The following is a 27,104-nucleotide window of genomic DNA, read 5'->3' as shown; positions in this document are numbered from 1 at the left end:
GGGAGTACATTAAAAATAATTTTTTTAATAATTCAAAAATAAAGAAGAAGAGATTTGGAAAAAAAAAAAATGTGGGATTAGAATTTAGAAGAAAGGAAACGAAGAGAATAACAAGAGGAAAACGTTTAAGTCTTGAGAAAGGGGAAAAAAAGAAGGAAAAAAAAAAGTGAAAACATTGGACTTAGGGGTCCTATTTTATAACCAAAAAAAAAAAAAAAAAAACTTGTGTATTTATTTTTTATATATAATTTTATTTTGAGAATCTAATTTATAAATGAATAAAATAATTTGAAAATTAATAGGAGAATGACCCTATTTTTTAGACAATGTTTTAATAAGAATTAGAGTTATATTTTTACCGGATTGTCCTTTAGTTTTGTCTTTACTTAAATATAGAGATGAATGAGCATTTTTGAACCCAAAAAATGAGGATCCCAAACAGTGAAAACCCCTTAAATAATAGTATAGAAAGTATATATATATATATATATATATATGAGAGAGAGAGAGAGAGAGAGAGAGAATCACTATCATGGTAGTTCCTACCTAAAATTGGTTGGTTCATTATAATTGTGCCTTTTGAAATAACACAACAAATGGGTTCAAATGATAGCCCATGGGTTCAAAAGATAGCCCAGTGATTCGAGCCTTGGATTTCTTTTTCTCCTCTATTGTCTACCTATCTTGAATAAATAATAATAACACAACGCAACAATTGCAAACATACCAGATGACACTGCTTTTTAAGTATGAGATGGATTGCAGTGTCATCCAACAACGACAGTGATCACCATTAACTAAAAAAAAAGCAGGAGAGAGACGGCATCAGCATGGCCTATTTTCCCTCTGTTTCTTTAATTAGAGGGCACTAATATAGTCGGCAAACTTCACGTATGAGCCTAGGAATTAGGCTTCTTTATATCTTAGAATATCTTGACTCAAACTCTTATTGGAAAAGTATAAAAATTAAAAGGACAAATAAAAAATTTCCATCCACAATTAATTAAATTCAATCTGATTCATTCATAGTTACGTTTAGGCAAACCCAACCAACCCCACATTGTGGACACCTTTTCTTAGTGCACTGAGTCCCTTAGTCAGCTACAATGGTGCTTAGCATTTTTTTTGCTAATATGATAGTGCTTAACATTCTTTAAACTTCCAAGGTAAAGAGTCTTGATATACTCCACTATAAACCAGATTTTTCCTAAATTTAGGAAAAAGCTGGTTTATAGTGGAGTATCAGGACTCTTTACCTTAATTTAGGAAAAAGCTGGTTTATAGTGGAGTATATCAAGACTCTTTACCTTGGAAGTTTATAAGGAATAATGAAATGATATGCGTAAAGTAGGAAAAAAATGTAAATAAATATAAAAGACTTATATATTTATTTCCCTCTTGTTCAAATGCTTAAAAGGAAATGAATTGAATGTAAATATATTCATGTTTGGGATTTGAATAGAAAATTAATAATTTTAAAAAGCATTATTATTATTATTATTATTATTATTATGCCATTTCTTTAAGGGGGGGAAAAGCCGTGCATTTAAGAGAAAAAAAAAGTATTATAAGAACTTCAGAAAGAATTCATAAAACATTTTTAATTTCATTTTATTCCTCCTTATTTTGGAGAGATTAAAAAATGGACTTGTGATAGAAATAAAGGGAATTTTTTTTTTCTCTCCCATTAGACCAGAGAAAAAAAAAATTCATTAAAAGTTCTTTTTCTTACCTTACAGTCACCATATTCTCTTCTTCCAAACAAGTTATAAAGGTAAAAGTGTTGTGATCGATTTTTAACCCCACTTAATAGGGTAGTGTCTCTAAACCCACATGGGATTATTAGATTGGTTTCAGTATCATTTGTAATGGTTCAAGAAAAAATACTAGTTATATCTACGTTATACCCCAAAATGACTAATCTAGTAGCAATAGCTACTCCTCACAATGTCTTACATAAACCCAAGATCCATCCAATGAACACCCGATGTGAAACTCAACACACAGACTTAAAGAATCCAATTTATGGTATCACAACAATTGTGATGTTCAAGATTAATCAAATATTAATTGATTGTGTGTTGTGATCAGTCCCACGTCAAGCACAACTATAAGAAGCCTTCAACATTGAGTATATAAATTGAACTCCATGCTTCATTTTGCTCAAACCTCACGTTAGAGAGAAATAAAAGGAATTTAGCTTAACATGTCTATGGACAACATTAAGTATATAAATTAACTCCATGCTTCATTTTGCTCGAACCTCACATTAGAGAGAAATAAGAGAAATTTAGCATAACACGTCTATGGAGTCTAAGATTCATCAGTTGTATAAAAAGGTGAAACCATTTTTGGGAGTAATTTCAGTGCAATTTGGCTATACAGGGCTGTCCATAATAGGTAAGTTTGCTCTAAATAAGGGGATGAGTCAACATGTGTTCATAGTCTACCGGTATGCCATTGCCACTGCTGTCATTGCTCCTTTCGCTTTTGTCTTCGATAGGTCTCCATCTCCTACCTTCTTATTATTGTTTACATGTGTTTTAACTCTTTTCTTCAGTGTTACATGTTGAGCGAGATGAAAAAGCTAATCACTCTAATTTAATACTCTTAACAGGAAGAAACGGCTAAAGTTGACCTTCTCTGTCTTTGCCAAGATTGTGTTCCTCGCCTTGTTGGGGTAAAAACCTGGATCGTCACGCGCAATAATTCATCTTTCTTGGTCTTAAGCTTCAAACAATACCATTTTTTTTTTTTTTGCTCAGTTGGATCACACTTAAGCTTTCATTTTCTCTTACTCAGGCCTGTAATATGCCAGACCTTGTTCTACACTGGGATGAAGTATACTACAGCAACTTACGCAAGAGCCATAGACAATGTTCTTCCTGCGTTTGCATTTTCAATGGCTTGGATTTTAGGGTAATTCTCTATAGTGCCATTCACGTTTTTGCATGTGCATACATGATATAGTATATATGCGGTGCTTCAAAATTTTGTGAATGCCTTTTGTAGTCTTGAGAAAGTAAACATTTGGAGATGGCGTGGCCAGGCAAAGGTATTGGGGACCATAGTCACGGTTGGGGGGGCCTTGCTCATGACTCTGGTTAAAGGACCTATGTTGAGTCTGCCATGGACAAATGGAAATGACCATCAAGAATCTACTGGTCCAGCAAATAAGCAAGATGTCATCAAGGGTTCTCTCATGATACTAGTAGGTTCTGCCTGCTGGTCTGCTTTCACTAATCTTCAAGTAAGAGTCTAATCGGCATTACTTTAATTTGCAATTTCAGTTTAAAATGAGCACACGCACGAAAAAGTGGATCAGGTTAGTGGTCATTGGAAAATTTATTTAAACCCCATACACTCATGCAGTGCATTGATTGAATAAATTATGCGTGATCCAAACAGATATTCCAACACGTGAATTCAATCATTGTTATAACTTTATTTTAGCAGCTCAAAAATCATGCTACATGCTACATCAAAAGTGTGGTATATTCTAAATTGTTTTAACATTCAGCTACAGTGAACTCTTATTTATAAGAGTTCATTGTAGCAACTTTTTTTTTGTTAATAATTTTTATTAATATATTGGGTTGTTTATATTATTTAATGAGTTGTTTATATTATTTGAAAGGGTTGTATGTAAAAATAGAATATTTGATATAGGATCTATCGTATGTTAGAAATACTTGAAAGTACTTATTGAACTACAACAAGGCTCGTAGCATTCCAAAAATGTGTAAGACTAAATTAGTGCTGATATATAATTGTTGATTTGTAGGCAATTACGTTGAAATCATACCCCACAGAGCTTTCCCTAACAGTTCTGATATGTTTGATGAGCACACTGGAAGGTACCATACTGGCCCTTGCAATGGAACGGGGGAACCTCACGGCCTGGTCAATACACTTAGATATTAAGCTCCTAGCTGCTGTATATGCTGTGAGAAACTCTACATTCAGTTATATTTTATTTTGGTATCCTTTTCTATTCACAATGCTTCTTACAAAAATATTGTGAGGCTAGCTATGTCTAAGACTTGCATCTATACTCACAAGTGAAGTTTTACACAGGGCGTAGTAGCTTCAGGGTTCTCCATTTACGTTCATGGACAAGTAATGAAGGAAAAAGGACCTGTTTTTGTGACTGCTTTTAATCCACTAAGCACGGTTCTAGTTGCAATTATAGGCTCTTTCTTTCTATACGAGGCAATGTACTTAGGAAGGTGCGCATTGATTTTTCTATCCTACTAAGCCCACTAATTAGTCTAGAAGCACAATATTTTCATAATTGTTAACATGACCTATTGTAATTAGTGTATAATAAGAGTGGAATCAATGGAGAATTCAGATAAATGTAACATTGCTTCAATCACATTCACAATATGCCATGTTAATAGTTGTAAAATAAGTTGTTCTTATAATTATGATTATGCACAAAGGAAAAAAAAGTGCTTGGAATGTCGATTCAAAATCTTTTGTTTCATTTGGGGTATTCATCGACTAACACAATGTTTAATTATTGTAGTTGATATGCTTCATTTAGTTAAAGAAAATTGTTAGAAAAAGATTTGGAATTATAAACATTGTATGACTGTGGGCTAACTTAGGCATCTAAACTATTTTTAGCGTTATTGGAGCAATTGTCATTGTTGCTGGCATATATATGGTTTTATGGGGCAAGAGCCAAGATCAGCTAGGATCAAAGTCAAGCGGCGAGAAGGTAGTACCAACTTCCCAAAATATGGCTACTACGAATGAGAGGATAACGACTTCAAATCAAGAATTTATGGCCATCAATGTGACAAGTATAAAATCTACAAATGGAGCTGCATGAAAATTGTGGATATGCTTATTGTTGTAATTGATGTCTTCTATATGGAAAAGATTCAATTCCATCTGCAATCATATGTGGTTAAAAACTCAAAGTTACTATTCCACAATTCTTGAAGAACTGGGTGTCAAGCCTTCGTTCTTTTTTAACTATATTCTCAATTTCAAAAAATGGGCTTTATCCCTTGCTAATGTGAGCCATAGTTAAACTAGTCTTATTAGATGGTTGTTTAGTTCCACCTCCACATTCAACAAGAGCCTTCATGTCTTCACAAAGAAAAATACCTTTTTCTACTTTAGACCAAAACCAAGTCATGGGCTGATAATCTTTTTTGAAACATGGCAATGACTATACTCCTTGCAGGATTAGATCCAAGGACAAAATAAAAATTTAACTCTTTCCCATCCAAATAACATCATAAACGAGTTAACTTTAGGCGTATATGGATAGAGATTTTTGGACCTATGAACAAAAACAGGTCAACCTATAATTGCTAAAAATGGTTTTCTAAAGGATTTTTTTTTTTTTTTTCTTTTCAATTATATGTAACTATTTTACGAATTTGACTATTACAAAAGTTTATTTTTCAATGATTAGGAATTTGACTATTATATGAAAGCTCACAAGGTGTCGACACACACGCAAACACACAAAAATCAATTTGACTTGTACGTATTTGGAAGAACCTAAACTTGATCAAAAACACCATAGAAAGTGAGGTGTTCTCTTTTGGTGAAAAGAGAATTAAGATCAGTTTTATGAACTCCCTTTAATATTGGCATGTCTTTTTTTTTTTTTTTTTTTTTACAAGATAGAAATTTTATTCTAACCTAATCTAAGTGTATATGTGTGTGAAGCTCTCTCCTGGAGACTTGAATCCCGACCTTGCCTTCTACACCCCACAAGCACTTATACTTGTGGAGTGACCACCGCACCAACGCACCAAGGGTGCGCGGTGGTTATTGGCATCTAAATTAATTTTCAGCATCAGATGTAAAATTGAGGTGCAATTCATATTAACTATGTCTTTTGATCCAACACAACAAATGATAGCCTAGTGATATTGTATTCCATGTTGTAGTTTGAACTCCCCCTCCCCCTCCTCTTCTCCCTCTTCTACTATCTACCTATCTTAAATAAATAAATAATAATAAATAACGCCACAAGTGCGAACACACCATGAAGACATTGCTTTAGCTATGAGATGGATTGCATTCTCATTCGACAAAGACATTTAAACAAAACCATTTTCACCTTTAACTAAAAACAGGCAGGAGAGAGATGGCATGGCCTCTCCTCCCTCTATTGCTTTAATTAGAGCCATTAATATACTGGTGAGGTTTGATACGTTTGGGGCGAAAACTACTACTAATTAACATTAACATTTTTTCTTATTTTAGAAAGTTTATAGACACAAAAAATTTGACAAAACTTTTCACTCTTATTGACGTGGCAAATTGATAATGGTAAGTAAAAGAGTGATATTAATGGTGAACTTAGATAAGAACTAGTAAAAGTTTGATAACTCAACTATTGTGAATAATGTTATGAATTATTGTGTGTATTGCTCTCTCTCTCTCTCTCTCTTTTTTTTTTTTTTTTTTTTTTTTTTTTTTTCTGCTTAGGGCCTTAAGCGACTACATCAATTGCATTTAACATTCAGCCAACACTGTTAATATAATCGGCAAACTCTACATTTTAGTTTAGGAATGAAGCCTCTAGGTATCTTAGAACATCTTCACTCAAACGCTTATTTGTAGCAAATTCTTATTGGCAAAGTTTAAAAATTAAAAAGACAAATTAAAAATTTTCCATCCTTAATAAACCCAATCTAATTCATCCTCACTTATGTTTAGGCAAACCCAATCAATCCCCCATATTGTTATGTTGCTTTTGTAGGCAATTGCGCGAATATCATACCCAGTGAAGCTTTCCCTAATAGTTTCAATATGTTTGATGGGCACACTGAAAAGAACCATATATATATATATATATATATATATATATATATATTATGAAGAAAAGTACCATATTGGCCCTTGCAATTGAATGAGACAACCCCACGGTCTAGTCAATACACTTCTATATTAAGCTTTTAGCAGTTTTATTCAATGCGAGAAATTCTAAAAATGTTGAGCTTTAAGCCTTTCCTTTTTGCAGATCTTATAAAATTGCTGTTAGTGAACAAACTATATAAGGAGGTCTTAGGGTTGTGATTTTATTTAGGGCTCAGAATGGGAGTGGGAGTGGCGGGAGAGAGAGAGAGTCAAGAAGGACCGAAGGAGATTGAAATGAGGAGAACTAAGGTTTGGGTTTATTTAGGAAGAGTCGTAAAAAAGTAAATAACAAATTTGTATAATATTTTTTTTAAATATATAATAAATAGAGGTTAGTTGGGTTGGGTTAGGCGAGTTTGTGAATCTTATGACCCAAACCTAACCCAACCCACTACAAAAAAATCTTTACAACCCAATCTAACACATTAACCCCTAAAAACCGACTCAACCTGGTGAGTTGAGTTGGGTCGAATTGGTTTTGATGTGTTGGCTGCGCATCTCTACTCTTAACTCAGTCCACATTGTGATTGGCGTCAGCTAAGGAAAAGCAAATTTAACTCAAATTTGTGGAACCCACTGCTACATGACGACAAAGTGGCTGTAGTTTAGTGGTAAGAATTCCACGTTGTGACTGTGGAGACCTGGGCTCGAATCCCAACATCGACACTTTACCTCTCTTCGTTCCCTGACCCGTTTTTATATTTCGGGGCCCCACGTCCTCTAATTCAATCTGGACATCATAGTCCGGGTCCCATCTTTGCAGGAGACAAAAGGTAAGGTAACACCCCCTAGGGCCCTACCATCTCTCTTTTTCTTACTCTGCAATGGATATTTCTTAATAACTTTAAATTTATATTTCATAGTTCCATGAAGGAATTCATGAAAAAGTAGGAGGATTAAAAAATTTTAATTTTTCCTAATCTGTGTTTGGTTGGAAGGATAAAAAAGTGAAATGAAGGAATTTTTTTTTTTTCTTGTGAGAATAAAAAATGTAATTTATATAAATTTACTTTTATATTCTTATTAAATAATATATATAATAATTTCTTTTATTTTTCTTTATTATTACATTATAATATACTATTCATATATATGACAATTATAGAGGAGCCAGCCATCATTTAGTTTTTTTTTTTTTTTAATTTTATTTTAAGAAGAAAAAAGAAAAGAGCCACTGTTTGATGTAAAAGGAAGAAAACACCTTGAAAGGGAAAAGAAAGCTATTGTTTGATAAAAGGAACAAAAAACACAAAAACCAGTGATTTAAAAATAAAAGGAAAAGCAACATAAAGTATAACACATAGTACATAGTAGAGAGAGAGGGGCACATTTGGTATTTTCTCATCTACCCGTCTCCTTCCTATTTTCTCTTCTAAAATCACTCCAATTTGGAGAGATTTCAGTGGTGTTGGAGGGAAAATGCACAGTGTTGAGGCACATTTTGGCAAAAAGAAAAAAGTCCAATGGCAAGAAGAAGCCCAACAATATGAAAGGAGTAAAGAAAGAAGAATTAGCAAAGTAAGAAAAACTATTAGGCCCGAATGGCAAGAATAATGATACACAGGCCCACAAAATAGTAAAAGGGCCCTAATGAAAGCAAATAGGATCAAGGGAGCCCCAAATAATGAAGTAATAAATCCATGGGAATCATAAGAAGTAGAAGGCAAGCAAAGATGGGCTGGAGGAGCCCAAAGAAAGGAATTAGTAAATGGGGTTAGTTCAAAGGACAATAAACCCAAAAGTAAAAGATGTGGTAACTGGGCCGGGGAAGCCCAAAAGATTTAACAAAAGCTCATGAGAATGTAAGAAGTAGGAAAGAATGAGATGGGCCAAGTATGTTCCAAGGAATGAAACAGGCCGAGAATGCCCAAAGGAATAGAATGGGCCAAGGAAGCCCAAGATGACGTGAGAACTGACCCAGCAAAAATATTGGGTAACATAAACTGAGGGAAGAAATAATATATGGCAGGCTTAGAGGAAGCCTAGTAAACGAAAGTTAAACAATGTCATGATAGGAATAATGCAATGGCATGGCAGGAGTACCAGTCAGTCCACAAACCAAGGGTGAAAAGAGATAGGGGCTGAATTGAAATAAGCAAAGGCCCACATCCAAGCAATGCCTAGCCCAAAGAAACAAGATGCGAAGAATAAAGACTCAATGACTCACCCATGCCACAAAAGGTTAAGCAAGCGGTAGAACACACAGCAATACCAAATAAATCAACCAGTAATAGCAAACGCGTGAACACCAGACAGGTAATGGACTCACATGGGAGAAAAGCACGCACAAGACTCAGGCACTAAGAACCTGCACCCATCCAATACAAGGGCGGTGGGCCATGGGTTAGAAGTAAGAGAGGGTGTGGTTTGGTGGTGGAGAAAGGGGGAAGCCTATTCTGAGGTTCCTGCCCAAGCTCTTTTGGGAGAAATGTCCTGCTAGGATGACATACCACCCAAAAGAGGTAAAAATGAGCTTGAACCACTAGGTGAATGCTATAGGAGTTAGTATGAGAGAATGCATAGCTCTTATTCGGATTGGAATGCCACGGATAACAAGAAAATAAAACAAAACTCCCTTTGTCTGGGAATGGAACATGACGCAGCCAGCTCAAGGTAGTGGTGGTGGCTAGGCAGCTAGCAGACCAGTAGGTAGTCCGGGAAGGACACCCACAATAGGCCAAAAGTGGTTGAGGGGTAAAATGGTAAATCTAACCATAACAGGCAGTATAAAAAGGCCTTAGCCGTGCACAGTGAAACAACAACGAGGAAGAATGGCAAGAAACATAAAAACAAAGGGAGAAAAAGAAAGTAAAGAAAAACAGAGAGGATAAACAAAAAGAAAGAAAATAAGAGAGTAGTGAGGAAACAAGAGTGTGAGGAGTGATAGAACATGCACCAATAGGCTACTCACTTCTCTCCCTCTCAATAGCCCATTCTCTTGTAAGTTAAGAATTTGAGATTAAGCCATTTAGGCCAATTTTCCAAAATAGGCAATTTCTATGGCAGAATCTAGACATGGCAAAACGGGCGGGGCAGGTCGGGTTCAAGTCGAGTCAATTGAGTTGCAGGTCAAACAGGTCACAGGTAAAAAGTGGGTCATCTTAATCGGGTTAAAAACGAGTTCGGGTCAATCGGGTTGTGGGTCGGGTCGGGTTGACCCGTATTTTTCACATGATTTTTTTTTTTTTTTTTTAAGAAAACAGCATGTATTTGCCATTTGGAAAGTTATGCAACAAATTACTTGATGTGAAATGCATTATTTTGAATTCACCACTTATATCAAGAATGAACTCAGTTAAACTTATTAATAATTATTCAATAATTTTAAAATTATACAAATCCTAACATTGCTATCTAAAACAAAATAATACAAAGATAACTAAAACAAATACACAAGTTTTATTTCTACATAATATCAACATTCCAAAACATAGAACAAAATTACAAATAACTTATTGGATAACTCATTTGATAAAGAATAAAAACAAATAAGAAATTTACAATCTTGAAAATTAATTTTATAATCTATTATCAATTGTGATTAACACTCAATTTCAATTTGAGATATACATTAAAGTTCGATTGCTTACTTATTTATACATGGTCATTTTTATGAATATCATATCATCGTTAAACAACACAAACTCTAGGAAATATCATAATTTATTTTGAAAAGTTGTTTATTTTGGATATAAATTGTTAAAAAATAGGTCCAAACATTCATAACTTATGCTAATTTGATACTTTGGCTTTACTATTTTCATACTTGTGAATGTTTCTCACACGTGTCTATAATTTTAAATCTATGTTTTTAACTCTACAGATTATCTTGACATGTACTTTGCTATTTGATATCTAAAAATCTTTACTCATTACAGAATACTCAACCACATGCATTTATCTTTCAATTAATTTGCATGCAGTTATGTAAATGTATTAATTGTTTCTTTGAAGTTCACAATATACAATTAAACCAATATTGTCTTAATTTTACTATTTTGTTTACCAAAAAAAAAAAGTTTTAAAAAAATGGTTCGGGTTGGGTCGACCCGCAAAAAACACGAGTCGGGTCACGGGTCAACCCATTTTTGCTTCGAGTTAAAAAAATCAGATTAGGGTCAAGTATTTTTCAGGTCGGGTCGGAAAATTCTGACTCGTTTTCCCATATCTAGCAGAATCTCCCTATGAGGTTACTTACATTGGAAATTGGTTTCCTTCTTAAACTTAAATCCGCCAATGGGCCAAGTTCTGCAAACTAACCCCCTTCCTTCTTTTATCATAGTTGTTCAAGTATTAACGTTATTTTTCCTGTTGCTTATTCATCCCTGCCATACTCATATTATCGTTTATTTTCCTATTGCAAAATCATTTAAACATTATCTTTGGTACTTTAGTTAGAATATTTTAACTATCTTGATGTATTATGTTTCTCCTGCCATAACGTTTTTGTGACAGTATAATCTGCCGTGGGCACGTGACCAAGATCTCTGCCAAGGGTCCTAGCTTGCACACAAACTTACTTAAAGTGAGTTTCAGTTGAGCAAGTCCCGACTCTCCTATGCCAGAATCATTGGGCCATAAAACGGCAAGAGCAGTCCAGCCCAAGATATAAAAAAGGCCCACCACACACAAGTTCCACCAATATCCCTCATATTTTCCGCCCTTACCAAACAACTCCAAAACCATTTTCTCTCTTATTTTATTTCCTTTATTTTCCATCCCTTTTATTTTCACTTCAACCAAGTAGGCCCTAAGTGATGTCTGACTTGAGTGTGACAACACTTAACACATGAGTCCCACAAGTTTGTATTTTATTACAACTTAGCCACTTAACTCAGTTTCCATCATACTGAAAATTCCCAAATTTTGTTCTCAAAACTCACTCATTCTCACAATTTTGAGTGATGAGTTATGAGTTATGAGAATTGAGCACAAAAATCAAACCAAACAAACTAATAAGTGGTGGGAGCCATAGATTTTGAGTGATAAGTGATGAGTGATGAAAATTGGGTAAACCAAAATGTCTTTTCCTTTTCTACTATTTACCTATATCTTAAATAAGTAATAATAATAATAATAAAACACCTGAACAAATGCAAACATACCATGCATGAAGACACTGCTTTTAAGTATGAGATGGATTGCATTGTCATTCAACAAAGACAGTTAAGCCAAATTATTATCACCATTAACTAAAAAAAGGCAGGAGAGAGACGGCATCTGGATGGCCTCTCTTCCCTCTGTTGCTTTAATTAGAGCCACTAATATAATCGGCAAATTCTACATATGAGGTCAGGAATGAAGCTACGATACCACTAGAAGGTGCAAAATTAGTCAATTGTTGAATTATTAGGTTTCTAATTTCAACTTGCTATGTGAATTAGACTATGTAATCACTTGATCCATTACCAAAGTGTTCTAGCAAGGATGCCACTTCCAAGTTCCAACTACATGTGATGTAAAGCCAGTACATAGCTAGTCTTAATCACTAAAACTTTAGCTGATGGGATTATATATAATTATAATTATATACCCCCACTAATTTAGCCGACGGGATCATTAATCTGACGAAAACTTTAGCTAACGTTGAAAAGTACCCCCACTAACTTAGTGAAAAAATAAAAGTAAACCCCACTAATTAAAACCTCCAGTCATAATATAGCAGCCAACTTTGGTGAGTGCAACTACTTTTGGACTTGGTTTAGGTCCAGTGCATCGGTCAAATGGTGACACTTGTTTAAAAGTGGTTATATGTCATAATCTTAACGGGTCTAGTACTATTAGACATTGGACCTAAGCCCCCACCCACTACTTTCTTCTCAGATAGCCGGATTACGAGGTAAACAATGAAATAACACAAAAATATTTTACAATAATATTCACACCTTTACACCAAATATCCTCATAGTTTTTTGAAATAACACAACGCACAAATATGTGCAGTTCAAATGATAGCACAATGATATGAAATTCTATATTATTGTATTAAATAAAGGGTCATGCTAACAAGTGTCCTTAGAGCAATTATTAACATTAATTATATTTTAGGAAAGTTTTGACACCACTTTTATAAGAAATGAAAAAAGCTGTCAAAACATTAATTGATTTTTTTTCTTTTTCTATAAAAACTTTCTTTAAATGAATTGTTAACCATTTCCCTAAGGCCATCTATTAGCATTTTCCTTAAATAAATATAATAATAACAAAATAAATTTAAATAAATAAATAACGCAACAAATGCAAACACACCAAGAAGACACTGCTTTTAAGTATGAGATGGACTACATTGTCATTTGACAAAGACAATTAAACATAACTCTTACTAGTTACCATCATTAACTAATAAGAAAAAAAAAAGGCAGGAGAGAGAGAGAGAGATGGCATGGTGTCTCTTCCCTCTGTTGCTCTAATATAATCGGCAAACTCTACATTTAAGGTCAATAATGACGCTACTCTTATTGGCAAAGTTTAGAAGGCAAATCAAAAGTTTTCCATCCTCCCATTTTTTTAATCTTAAAAAAAAAAAAAAAAAAAAAAAAAAAAGCTATCTTCAATTAAACTCAATTTGATTCATTCTCAATTACGATTAGGTAAAACCAACGAATGCCCCACATTGTGGATGCGTTTTCTTGGTGCACTGAGTCCCTCAATTTGGTGCACTGAGTCCCCCACTCCCCTCTCCTTATTAGTCAACTGGTGTATGAGTGGAGTTTTAGAGTCCGTTTGGTTGGAGGGGTGGAAAAGTGAGAGGATAGAAAATAGTGGGAGGATGGAAAAATAGGAGGATAGAAAATATTTTATTTTCTTTCCTTTTTGTTTGGTTGGGAGTGAAAAAGTGGAGGAATAGAAAAAATGAGTTTGAATAAATTTACTCATATACCTTTGTTAAAGAATAATGCCGATTTAAAAAAAAAAAAAAAAAAGTAACAAATAACCACACAAAAAAGAGCAATCACCCAAAATTTTTTATAAAAATAAAAACATGTTCCAAAAAAAATCACATCCAGTAAAAATAAAAATAAACTATCACATCCAAGCCCTAAAAAATCAAAAGAAAAAAAAAGAGAGGCAATGTTAATGCCCAAGAAAAAAAAAATGTGGCAACTGGCAACGTGATTGCCTAGAAAAAAAAAAAGGGCAACGATGCTGCCCAGGGAAGAGAGAAGAAAGAAAAAAAAAATGTAACTTAAAGTGAGGGTATTTGTGTAAATTATATCATTCAGTACTTTTTTCTCTCCATTTTCCTCCGAAATTGGGAGAATAAAAAAATGCGGGCCCGAAGGGATTATTTTCCTTCCTATTTTCTATCTCTCTTGTTTTCTCTCCTGAACTAAACAGTGAAAAATGTCATTTTCTACCCTATTTTCCATCCTCCTTGTTTTTACCCCAACCAAACAAACCCTTAAGACTCCCAACCAAACATACCCTTAAGACTCTTAAACCTTGGAAGTTTATAAAGAATTAAATGAAATGGATAGGGTAGAAGAAAAATGTAAATAAACATATATAAAAGAACTAAATATTTTCCTCCCTCTAATTGAAATGTTTGAAAGGAAATGAATAAAAAGTGAAGTAATCATGTTTGGATTTAAATGAAGAAAAAATTATTATTATTACTAGCTGATGTCCCACACAATACATATACACAATAAATTCATTTTAAAATTTTAATGAAGAATTATTTCTACAATTAATGTGTATATAGTACTCATTAATTACATGTTATAATACTTAAGAAATTAATTCTAATTAGATTTCATATCATTGTAAAGAAAGAAAATCTAAATTATTATGATTATTATATGTAAGAATATGAAATTCTTTCTTTCTTTCTTTCTCCTTTTTTTTTTTTTTTTTTTTTTTTTGAAGTAACTACGAAATTCTTTCTTAAGTGAATTGAAAAATATTTAATATATAGAGTTAGGTTTACGTTACACTTTGAGTAACTCTAAGTAATATTACACCACCTAATAACTTGCTATTGAATCCAATTTTTGAAAATCTCACTGTGGGTTTACATATTCTATATGTTCTTAACATATATGCATGCCAATTTTCATATTAATCAGATGTTGTTTATCATTCGATCTATAAACTCATCTTCTATGCATTGTTTAAACTACAAAAATTTTAGTTTAAACAGTTAATTGATGACATGATTATTGATCTTTGATCACCTTAAAATTTTATAAACATGGAGAATATACAAAGATAATGTAATTTAATAGTAGATTTATCAAAATTTAGATCCAATTAAGAAATACTGAGTGATGTAACATATTATATTTTATATATATATATATATATAGAGAGAGAGAGAGAGAGAGAGAGAGAGAGAGAGAGAGAGAGAGAGAGAGAGCTATATAAAATCCTTAAATTTATATTATTATTATTATTATTATTATTATTATTGTAGGGATACGTTTTGTAACCGAAGCCCAAAATGTATGGGATCTTGGCCCAGTGAGCCTAGTACAATAAATTTGTAGAGAGTAGATCGAAAAACTAGGCCCTAATGAATTTGACAACGGCTAGTATGGATTTAAAAGATGATCAAGTAAGAACAAGGAAAGTAGAACTGAATGAATTCACTGTCCGAGGAGGTAAGTCTTTATATAAATCAATTAGACTGAATACAAGTATAATTTTGATAGGTACAGTGTTCTCTTTCTATTTTTCCGATCCCTTTCTCATGGAGGGTCTCTTACATTATATAGTTCACTTTAGACCATATTGATCCTACACTTGTTGGTCATCTAAGCCCTTATTTGAGTACCTATCCTATCAGACACCCTCTTTGGCTTTCTGTGAGTTGTGGTAGTCAAGGCAACACTGTTCAAAGGTCTTCTCCACATAAATGCGGCCAGAAAAGTAGCTGTAGTGCATTCAATGCGGTGGTAGCAGCTTTCCCTTAGATATTTTTGGGTTCCCCTTCTTCTCATATGTTCATGATGTACATCCCTATCATTGGAGTTTCATGGAAGGTCACTCTGATCATTGGAATACATATTTGAGCTGTACTTATCGTATCCGAGGAAATATTCCTCCTTGGACAACCTTTCCATTTGTATTTTGCTCATTGAATCCTAAGCCTGGACTGTTCTTTACCATTCGTTCCTCCTCGAACTACCCATGCTCTCGGACAAGACCCAAGGCCCAATATATAATTTGGGCCCTTAATCCTACAATTATTATTATTATTATTATTATTATTATTATTCCAACTAAAAATAGTTTCTTATACCAAATTTAATAAAAATAATCATATAAATTACAAATTCATTAAACTAATATAAGCTTTCTAGTCATATTTGATGTGGGACACAACATATATTGAAACAAACCAATTTGTAGTATTACAATAATTGTAATTCCCAAGATTAAGGTTGTCTAGATTCATCCGAGTACCCAACCCACCCGAAGAACCAACTGGATCCGACCCGAAACCGACCAACTCGACTACTCCGGTGGGTCTTCATCACCAGAAATCGATTCCGGCGTTTTCTTGCCGTCCCGAATCCGACAGACTCGCCCGCCACCCGTTGATGTTTTGAACTACCCGACCCGATTACTCCGGCGGGTCGGCGGTGGGTGCGTTTTTTCTCCACCCGATTCCGGCAGGTTGGTTCTAGGTTGGGCACAAACCTGACCCGGACCGACCCATGGACAACCCTACCCAAGATTGATTGGATATTAATTATGTGTTGTATGATGAGTCCCACACTAGGCATATAGTAGATTGATTAGATCTTTTATTAACAACTATTTATTAACAACTATAAACAGGTTCAATTATGATTAGACTAATTCTTTTAAAATATGAGTTGTTATATTTAACCCGGAGAAAATGAGAAATTTAAAAAAAAAAAAAAATGCTGTGTATATAAAGTGAACTCCATACTTCATTTTGCTAGAACCTCACATTAGAACGAACTGAGAAATAAGCATTAGAGCTAATTGAGAAATAAGAGAAATTTTAGCTTAACATGTCCATGGAGTCCATGACTCAACTGTATAACAAGGTGAAACCATTTTTGGCAGTAATTTTATTGCAATTTGGCTATGCAGGGCTGTCCATAATCTGTAAATTTGCTCTAAACAAGGGGATGAGCCAACATGTGTTTGTAGTATACCGGAGTGCCATTGCCACTGTTGTCACTGCTCCTTTTGCTGTTGTCTTGGATAGGTCTCCATCTCCTCGTTATTGTTTTTTTTTTTTTTTTTTTTTTTTTTGCTTCAAATCTCTTCTTTATTGTTGTTTACATTGTTTAAACTCTTTTCTTCAGTGTTACATGTTGAGCGAGATGATAAAGCTAATCACTTTAAATTAATACTCCTAACAGGAAGAGGCGGCCAAAGTTGACCTTCTCTGTCTTTGCTAAGATTGTGTTGCTCTCCTTATTGGAGTAAGAATCTGGACCTTCAAGCAATAATTAAGCTTTTGCTCTTAAGCTTCAAACAAAACATGTTACTGTTTTTTTTTTTTTTTTTTTTTTTTTTTTTTGGCTCAGTTGGACCACACTTAAGCTTTCATTTTCCCCTACTCAGGCCTGTAATCAACCAGAACATGTTCTTCACTGGGATGAAGTATACTACAGCAACTTTCGCGAGAGCCATGTGCAATGTTGTTCCTGCGTTTACATTTTCAATGGCTTGGATTTTAGGGTAATTCTCTTTAGTCTCATTCACGTTTGCGCATTGCATGCATGCATACATGATATACTAAATATGGGGAAAAAAATTTGAGAATGCTTTTGTAGTCTTGAGAAAGTAAATATAAGGAGATGGCGTGGCCAGGCAAAGGTATTGGGGACCATAGTAACGATTGGAGGAGCTATGCTTATGACTCAGCTTAAAGGACCTATGTTGAATTTGCCATGGACAGATGGAAATGGCCATCAAGAATCTAATGCAGCAAATATGCAAGATGTCATCAAGGGTGCTCTCATGGTGCTAGCAGGTTATTTCTGCTGGTCTGGTTTCTTTATTCTTCAAGTAAGAGTCTAATCGGCATTAATTTAATTTGCTATTTCAGTTTAAAATGAGCACTCGCACGAACAATTGGATGAGGTTGGTGGTCAATGGAAAATTTAATTTAAAACCCAAACACTTATGCTGCAGATCAATTGAATAAATAGATATTCTAACACAGCAATTCAACTGTAGGTATAACACTCTCTCAAAAAAAAAAAAAAAAACCATAGGTATAACATTCCAAATTTAAAGAAATAATAATGAAAAAAAAAGTAAACAAATCACAAATTTGACAACGAAGTAAAAAACCAACAAAGAATCTATTCAAAAGAAAAATTACTCTAGATAATCCAACCCTGAAAATATCCACTAAAAGAAAAAGTTACCATCAATCATATTGTACAAAACCTTAGTAAGCTAGATTTTTTATGTAAATTCAGCAAATATCCTGCTTGCCTTTCCACCATAATTGTTCTAAAACCTCTAGAATTATTCTACACAAATTTCCTCCATGAATGAACCTCGTTTGCAACTCAGAATTCCAGAAACCAACAACGACTCAAATACAAAAATTTGCTACACTCTTTGACGCAAGTTTTGTCATATAAACCTTGTCAACATCTAAAGCATGCATAACAATAATAAATATTATTATTATTGTTGTAGTCAAAGTTTTTTATTTTTTTATTATTATTTTTTTTAATTTTTTTTATTTAGAACTTACCTCGCTCCAAACCAATTTGGAGAAACATTTCTCCAACCTACTATGTGAAGAGTCAAAAAGACAATCCACATGTATTTTTAGTAACATGATCTATTTAATGAATTATGTGACTTGATTAAATAATAAAATAAGTCATTTGATTTAATACATGTGGATGGTTTTATATATTGCCACAAAAATTTGAAGGAAAACTATGTCCCTTTTTTTTATAATCACCAAAGTTATTATAATTATTAGAGTATGATACACGAATCCCATTTTAAACATCACAATTAACTTCTTCTTGTATAAGACATTCCAAGACCTTTTTTAAAAATAAAAAAAAAATGACAATTTGATACTTAAAAAAATGGGGGAAGGAGAATTTAAACCCCAGATGTCTCCATTAGAAATTCAAGAAATTCCAAAATGTTTTAGTTAGACTTAATTAGTGATGATATATAATTGTTGATTTGTAGGCAATTACGCTGAAATCATACCCTGCAGAGCTTTCATTAGCAGTTTTGATATGTTTGATAGGCACACTGGAAAGTGCCATACTAGCCCTTACATTAGAACGGGGCAACCTCGCAGCCTGGTCAATACACTTAGATACTGAGCTTTTAGCTGCTGTATACACTGTGAGAAATTCTAAATTTAGTTACATTTTCTTTTGATGTCCTTTTCTCTTCGCAATGCTTCTTATAAAAAAAAAAATGTTGTAAAGGTTTATGCCTTGCATTTATACTCACAAGAAATTTTACGCAGGGTGTAGTATGTTCAGGGTTTGCCCTTTACATTCAAGGACTGGTAATAAAGGAAAAGGGACCTGTTTTTCTGACTGCTTTTAATCCCCTAAGCACAATTTTAGTTGCAATTATCGGCTCCTTCATTCTGTTTGAGACCATGTACTTAGGAAGGTGCGCATTGATTTTTCTATTCTAGTAGGCCTATGAATAAGTTTAGTGACACAACAATTTTTGCAAGTGCTAACATGATTTTTTGTAATTGGCGCATAATAAAAGTTCTATCAATGGGGACTCAAATGAAAGTGATAGGGGACTCAAATGAAAGTGATATTTTTCCAATCGCAATATACTACGTCAATAATTGTGGAAAAAAGTTGTCACTAGCATTGCTATTATGTCTAAATAAAAAATAAAAAAAAAAATATATATATATATATAAAGGTTCTTGGAATGTCCAATCAAAATCTTTTGTTTCATTTGGGACATATATTAGAAAATACAATATTTAATTATTGTAGTAGATATGCTTCATTTGATTAAAGAAATATGTAGGATAAATATTTGGAATCATAGAAATTTAATTAATGATTATGGGCCAACTTTGGCAACTGAACTATTTGTAGGATTATTGGAGCAATTGTCATTATTGTGGGCCTATATCTGGTTTTATGGGGCAAGAGGAAGGATCAACCAGGGTTGAAGTCAGACAATGAAGAGGTAGTACCAACCGCCGATATGGCTACTATGAATGAGAGGGTAACGACTTCAAATCAAGAATTTATGGCCATCAATGTAACAAGTATAAAATCTACAGATGAAACTATATGAAAATATTGTATAATGTATATATGTGCTTATTGTTGGAATTGGTGTCTTTTTTTTTTTTTTTTAACAAGATAGAAATTCTACTCTAAACTAATTTAAGTGTATATGTATGTGAAGCTCTCCTCTGAAGACTTGAACTCCTGCCCTTACCACCACACCCCACAAACACTTATAATTTTATATTTTAATTTGAATTGAGATACAATTCATAGTAATTATTTACATAATTTTTCTTAACCTACGTACCATGTTATATTTTATTCTTAAAAATTTATATATTTAGTTATTGTATAGGTAATTTAACTTTATTCATATTTTATTTGTGACAAATATAAATGAGGAGGTTTATAACTTCTTACGGTGCATGACATTTTTTTTTGTTCTATAACAATAAAATTAGTGAACCTCGAACTCTGTAAACTTAGATTATATGTATTACTTAAATTTTATTTTGAATGTTTTCGTTTATTTTTTTCCTAATTTGTATTGGAAAGAAGACAAAACTAATATAATCAAAATTTTTTTTTTTTTGGCATATGAAAAAAAAAATACAGGTCATATATATTAGCATATATATTAGGTTGACTTGGGCCTCAAAAGGTCGGATAAGGGTAACATAGGATTTGCAATCCACTTAAGGCAACCCATTTTGACTTGAACCTAAACCCTATTGACTCAACCCGGTTGTTAGGTCTAAAAACCATGTGAAAATCATTTTTTTATACTTAACTAGCCATTTCCAAACTCTTTTTTCATTATTTAAAAAAGAAAGAAAGAAAGAAAGAAAACTAGAAAACGATACATTTTTGCTATCTACTAGGTATTAGTGAGTTATGAAAAATTAAATAGAGAGTGAAAGAATATAAACGATGAGTTCCGTAGCTGTTATTCAACGCTAAACTTGATAGCTGATAAACGACTGAGAAGAGACAAGGACTGTAGAAGTCTACAGAGTATGCAGTAAATAGCAATGAGCGAATCTGCAGTTAGGTCTAGAGAAGAAGACGAAGAGCTCCAACGGAGCACTAAGAAGGTTAAAGAGGACCATAGGATGGGATCCCATTTCAGAGCTTCCCCTTCCTTTGGTGAAGAGGGCCTTAGGTCATACAAAGATAAACTTGTTGGCGAGATTCCTGGGGCTTTCCAGCAGGCATTTGTTGTTGAGAGCAACATGGACACTGAGATTGAGTCGGATGATGAGTCTACAGAGCTCCCGTCAGGTGAGGTAGCTATGAAACTTTCCGGAGAAAGGAAAGGAAAGATGCGTGCTCCCTGGGCAAATGCACTCATAGTGAAAGTCTTCGGCAAGACCGTGGGATTCCATTTTCTCCACTCCAAACTTTTAGGGATGTGGAAACCGATAGGCAAGTTGGACGGTGTGGGCTTAGGTAATGACTTTTTCCTCGTCAAGTTCTCAACTAAAGAAGATCATTCTAAGGTGCTTAGAGGCGGTCCTTGGTTCGTAAGAGGCCACTATTTGCCTATTCGTTGCTAGGAACCAAACTTCAAATTGTCCACGACAAACGTCTCCTCGGTGGCAATCTGGATTAGGCTCCTGAGCTCCCTATTAAGTGTTATGAGCCATCAGTGCTAAGGGACATCGGGAGGGCCATTGGGCCAGTCTTGAGAATAGATGCACATACGGTTACAGAATCAAGGGGACGGTTTGTTAGGCTATGCGTCCAGATTTGTTTTGACAGACCTTTGATCAAGAACATTAAAGTTAGTGGGATTAATCAACCAGTACAATATGAAGGCTTAACTGCCTTATGCTTCTCGTGCGGCAAGGTCGGCCATAAGGCAGAGGGATGTCCATACAGAGCTGGGGTGCCGGAGAAAGTTGGTAGATCAGAAGAGGCAAGAAAAAAGCAAAACTCGCAAGGTCAAAGCTTGTCAAAGGATAAGGCCTTTGGGCCTTGGATTCTTGTTGCACGAAAGAAGCAACAGAGTAGGAAACTACCAAAAGAAACGGGTCAATTACCTCTTTCAACTCTTAGGAAAATGGGCCCAAAAAGTTTGCGAATACTGGGCCTCCTTTTATAGCTCCAAGCAAGGCTAATGTGGGCCTAGGAAACAATGAGGGAAAGCAAATGCAGGTTTTGCATTTTTCGTATGAAAATAGCCCTGAAGCAGACTATACCAAAGACTTTTCTCCCTTAAACAAGACAAATAACGAGTCTTCCAATGCCAAGAGTAGTGGCACTGCCTGAGATCACAAGCCTAGGAGAGCACAGCAGGATCAAACGCACAAAAAGCCTTCCCAGGCTTGGAAAGTGACTGGACATAGCATGCCCAAAGCCACATTGGAGATGGAAAGTGTGTTTGCTTCTAACAAGGAGCTGGGCAAAGCAATGCCGCTTAAGGTGTTTAAGGCAGGAGGGTCTCCCTCACCTCCAATTAATTGTGCAACTATGAAGCCTAGCTCAAATCTGTCGAATATGGGTCTTAGTGAAGAGTTGATGATTCAACAAGGCATAACCATGGAGGAGAGGCCAAATGAATCCCAACGAATGAACATAGACTCAGAGCTCTGTAAAACCTCTCTAAGGGAAATCCCAAATTGCCCCTTTGAAGATGGTGGAAAGGTGGGACCTAGTTTTGTCACCGTGTGTGATAGCATTTTAAGAGCTCCCTTAAAGCGCATTGACCCTTCACTTTGGCCAAGGAAAAAAGAACTCAACAAAGGAGAGAAGCTCTCAAGAGCCCAGTGTGCCACTAGCTAATGAGGGCGATTCCTTGGACCATAAGGCTGATGATATGATTTTTGATGATGGAGGTAACATTTTTGTTGCTCCTTGAATACTGTTTTCCTTTAAATTTTCTATCTGTGAATATGAATATGCTTATTTGGAATTGTCGTGGTGCTCTTAACCCAAACTTTTTTAGCTTTATCTCTAATCTGATCCATAAGCACCTTCCTACAATTTTGGTTATCATGGAAACAAAAGTGAGCGGAGACAGAGTCAGAAGTACTGTTGATAGGCTTCCCATGGATGGGGCTATTTTGGTTAATAATATTGGGCTGACTGGTGGCCTTTGGGTTCTGTGGGATTCCACCCAAGTGGACATTTCTGAGCTTTCTACTACAGAGCAAGAGGTCCATGTCTTGGTGAATATAAATTCTCCTAACTCCCAGGTTCCTTGGCTTCTCTCTGCAATCTATACCAGCCTAAGACTTGCTGAAAGGCGTCTTTTATGGGATAATTTGTCTACTGTGGCTCGTCTCCATAACTTACCCTAGGTTATCGTCGAGGAATTTAATGAAGTGCTGATTGGAGGAGATAAGTTTGGAGGCAGACCAGTGAATATCAGTCGAGCCCTCAGATTCCAAGAGTGCCTTGATATATGCAAGATGATTGATATTGGGTTTTCTGGTGCGCGCTATACATGGTCAAACAATAGGCCCTTTTCGCAACTTGTCTAGGAAAGGATAGACCAGTATTTTGTTAATGTGGCATGGTATGCTCTCTTCCCAAAAGCGAGTGTTGAACACCTTGAGAAAGGTCACTCAGACCACTGTCCAGTCAAGCTGCATTTGGACAGACCTCATGGTCACAGGCAGGATCGACCTTTCAGATTCCAACCAATGTGGCTCTCCCACTCTTCTTTCCTAGATATTGTGCGAGACGCCTAGGCAAATCTTAGTTCCTTATTGCATGCTATCTCCAGGTTCATTGATAAAGCGAAGGTTTGGAATCGGGATGTGTTTGGAAACTTGTTCCATAGGAAAAAGCGCACACTCGCCAGACTTAGGGGTGCCTAAATTGCTCTCTCCAATAACCCCAATAATTTTCTAAGTTGTCTTGATCAGGAGTTGTGCACAGAGATTGCTAAGGTCTCGAAATTAGAGGAAGAGTTTTGGGCTATGAAATCGCGCATTACTTGGCTAGTTGAGGGGCATAGAAACACAGGCTTTTATCACACTTCTGCACTAGTGCATCGAAGCAAGAATCGTATTAATTGCATGAAAAATAATATGGGTAACTGGCTGACAGAGGAGAGTGATATTGCTGATTATATTAGGACGGGCTTTGCTTCGTTATTTATGACTAGTAACATTAGTTCGCTCCTTTCATTATGGGACCCTCCTTGCTGGAGCACTTGCTTGCAAGATGATGAAGTTGCAAAACTTGCTGCCCCGATATCTGATGAAGAAATTTCAAGCACCAGGATCAGATGGCCTTCATACAGGTTTTTTTCAGCGCTTCTGGCTTCTTGTTGGGGAATCGGTCAAAGCGGAAGTGAAATAGATTTTTACTTCCCAATCTATGATGGAGTACTTAAACAGAACTCTCATCACTCTAATCCAAATGCAATGCGCCTGAATCCCTTAGCAATTACCGCCTAATTAGTCTATGCAACACCGTGTACAAGAGAGTCATAAAGGTGATTGTGGCCAGGATTTGCCCCATGCTCTCCAATCTTGTCTCCCCCTATCAAACGGTGTTCATACCTAGTCGGAAAGGGATTGACAATGCGATTATTGTTCAAGAGCTTGTGCATACCATGTCTAAGATGAAAGGGAGATGAGGGTTCATGGCAATAAAATTTGATTTGGAGAAGGCCTATGACCACCTCAAATGGAGCTTTACCCGAGATACCTTAGCTCTATTCAAGTTTCCTAATCATCTAGCTTCTCTTATTATAAGCTGTGTTTCAACCTCGTTTATATCTGCATTATACAATGGTGGTGCTCTCGAGCCTTTTCTTCCTTCAAGGGGCATTAAACAAGGGGACCCCTTCTCCACCTGTTTATTTATTCTCTGTATGGAAGTTTTGGGAGCTTTCATCACTGAGAAGTGTGATGCCAAGCTTTGGGACCTGATTAAAGCCTCACGGGGAGGGTTGGCTTTTTCCCATCTGTTCTTTGCTGATGATCTAGTTCTTTTTGCAAAAGATGATAGGAAAAATTGCTTGGCTGTAAGAGATGTCCTTGATTTGTTTTGCTTATTATCAGGGCAAAAAGTAAGCAATGCAAAGTCTAGGGTGCTCTTTTCTCCTAATGTCAACCCAGATACTAGAGCAAACTTGTGTGAGATCTTAGAATTTAGGTCCACCCCGACTCTTGGAAAGTACTTGGGTTTTCCTATAAAGCACTCAGGTATGAGACAAGACTTTGGGTTTATTATTGTACGGATTCAGAGTCGCCTTATTGGTTGGAAAACGAATCTTCTATCCTTCATGGGTTGACTTGTCCTCACCCAATATGTTATCACAACTGTCCCTAATTATGCAATGCAATGTGTGACCCTTCCTTCTAAAGTGCTCCATAGTGTGGACAAACTAAGCCGAGACTTCCTATAGGGATCAACTGATAACAAGAAGAAGCTTCACTTGGTTAGCTGGAAGAAGATTGCTAAACCCAAAACAGAGGGAGGTCTCGGTTTACATGCAGCCAAAGCCAGAAATGTTGCCCTTTTAGCCAATCTTAACTAGCGGTTGAAAACAAAGATGAACTCCTTGTGGGCCAAGGTTCTAAATCATAAATATAGGGCGGCTAGAAAAGTTACAAATGCCCATCTCAAACCTTCACGGGGAAGAGAGTACTAGCTTAAAAGAGGTTACCAACTTTAGTGGATGGCATTGGCAAAAGCTTTCTTTCATCTTACCTGCTAATCTATTGGCTGCTATTAAAGCCACCCTCATATTATACTTGGCCTTGTATGAGGATCGGCTTTCTTGGTTTTCTTCCCCAAATGGGGCTTTTGGGCTTAAGGAGGCTTACAAACTGGCTTGCATGGAAGGTGATGATGATCAAGCCAATCCTTTTGAAAGTGACTGGATTTGGAAGACTATCACCATCCCTAAGGTAAAGTGTTTCATCTGGCAATGCTATCACAACAGCATCTCTATCTGAGCCACCCTGGCATATCGAGGTATGGATGTCTCACCCTCCTGTCCAATCTGCAATGGTGATCCGAAAACTATTATCCATGTTTTAAGGGATTGCCATTTTGCTCAATGCTTTTGGAATTCATTTCCCTAGCCTATACCACCTTCTCTGTTTTATAGGACTAAACTTATGGATTGGTTGAGGCTGAATTGTCGTTGCACGTAAAAATCTCCTTGCTCGAGGATTAATTGGGGGGTTGTATTTCCCTTTAGAATTTGGAGTCTTTGGCTCCACAGAAATAGTGTTGTATTTGGTAAAGAGAGAACCCGGATTGATTTGAAGAAGGAGGTAATGGCCAAAGCCATTGAATATGCTTATCTCGGAACAAATGGGAGGTCTAGTGGTCTTCGCACAACAATTAAGGTCAGCTAGCATCGCCCTCCTGCAAATTGGGTTAAGTTAAATACTGATGGATCCTCCATTGGGAACCCCAGCTTAGCAGGATGAGGAAGAGGATTGATCCGCAATGCTAATAGGGAATGGGTGTGAGGTTTTGCTAGAGCTATAGGGACCACTACTAGTGCTGCTGCTGAGCTTTGGGCTCTCCATGACGGAATTCGACTGTGTATTACCTTAAAATGTCCAGCAGTAATTATAGAACTGGATGCCAAACTCGTGGTGGACCTGTTGCATAAAGAAGATAGAAACCAAAACTGGTTGGATGCTATCCTTGGAGATTGTAAAGCAGGGCTAAGGGATATTCCTGTGGTGAAGATTCAACATTGTTATAGGGAGGCTAACAAATGTGTTGATGCATTAACTAGGAAGGGAGCTTTGCTTTCCCAAGATTTTGTTATTTTTCTTAAACTCCCTGCTAATGTGTCCTTGCTGCTTAGTTTAGATGCAGTAGGGGTTGCTTTTGATCGGTTTGTAACTTACCCTGGTGTAGTTGTTTAGTTCTTATTGGAATTTCCTTTTTACCAAAAAAAAAAAAAAAAAAAGGTCTTATTCAACCAATTTAGATAATTAATTTTTTTACATATAATGAATGGTGAAGATATAATATAATAAAATATTACGCCTTCACTTTTATTAGCTAGGTATCATCTTATGTAATAAAAATATA

General features: G+C 35.4%; 3 protein-coding genes across 3 annotated transcripts; all 3 read left to right on the top strand.

Annotated features, from left to right (window-relative positions):
• The first annotated feature begins 2,163 nt into the window (after positions 1 to 2,163).
• On the top strand, positions 2,164 to 4,902 carry LOC115958341 (WAT1-related protein At2g39510-like). Its single transcript, XM_031076745.1, has 7 exons — positions 2,164 to 2,503; positions 2,618 to 2,680; positions 2,803 to 2,919; positions 3,013 to 3,250; positions 3,785 to 3,946; positions 4,078 to 4,229; positions 4,633 to 4,902. The coding sequence occupies exons 1-7, from the start codon at positions 2,307 to 2,309 to the stop codon at positions 4,838 to 4,840; spliced, it is 1,137 nt and encodes a 378-aa protein (XP_030932605.1). The 5' UTR covers positions 2,164 to 2,306; the 3' UTR covers positions 4,841 to 4,902.
• Positions 4,903 to 16,880: 11,978 nt separating this feature from the next.
• LOC115954697 (WAT1-related protein At2g39510-like) lies at positions 16,881 to 20,148 on the top strand. Its single transcript, XM_031072623.1, has 7 exons — positions 16,881 to 17,080; positions 17,238 to 17,300; positions 17,443 to 17,559; positions 17,655 to 17,889; positions 19,051 to 19,212; positions 19,340 to 19,491; positions 19,944 to 20,148. Exons 1-7 carry the CDS (start codon positions 16,881 to 16,883, stop codon positions 20,146 to 20,148), a joined length of 1,134 nt encoding a protein of 377 aa, XP_030928483.1.
• Positions 20,149 to 21,115: 967 nt separating this feature from the next.
• LOC115957141 lies at positions 21,116 to 22,355 on the top strand. The gene is made up of 3 exons (XM_031075364.1): positions 21,116 to 21,583; positions 21,697 to 22,093; positions 22,189 to 22,355. The coding sequence occupies exons 1-3, from the start codon at positions 21,116 to 21,118 to the stop codon at positions 22,353 to 22,355; spliced, it is 1,032 nt and encodes a 343-aa protein (XP_030931224.1).
• The last annotated feature ends 4,749 nt before the right edge of the window (positions 22,356 to 27,104 follow it).

The sequence above is a fragment of the Quercus lobata genome, chromosome 8 (assembly GCF_001633185.2).
Source record: "Quercus lobata isolate SW786 chromosome 8, ValleyOak3.0 Primary Assembly, whole genome shotgun sequence".
Classification (NCBI taxonomy): Eukaryota; Viridiplantae; Streptophyta; class Magnoliopsida; order Fagales; family Fagaceae; genus Quercus; species Quercus lobata.
The sequence above is the reverse complement of the archived record's forward strand: the minus strand, read 5'-3'. Positions and strand labels throughout refer to the sequence as shown.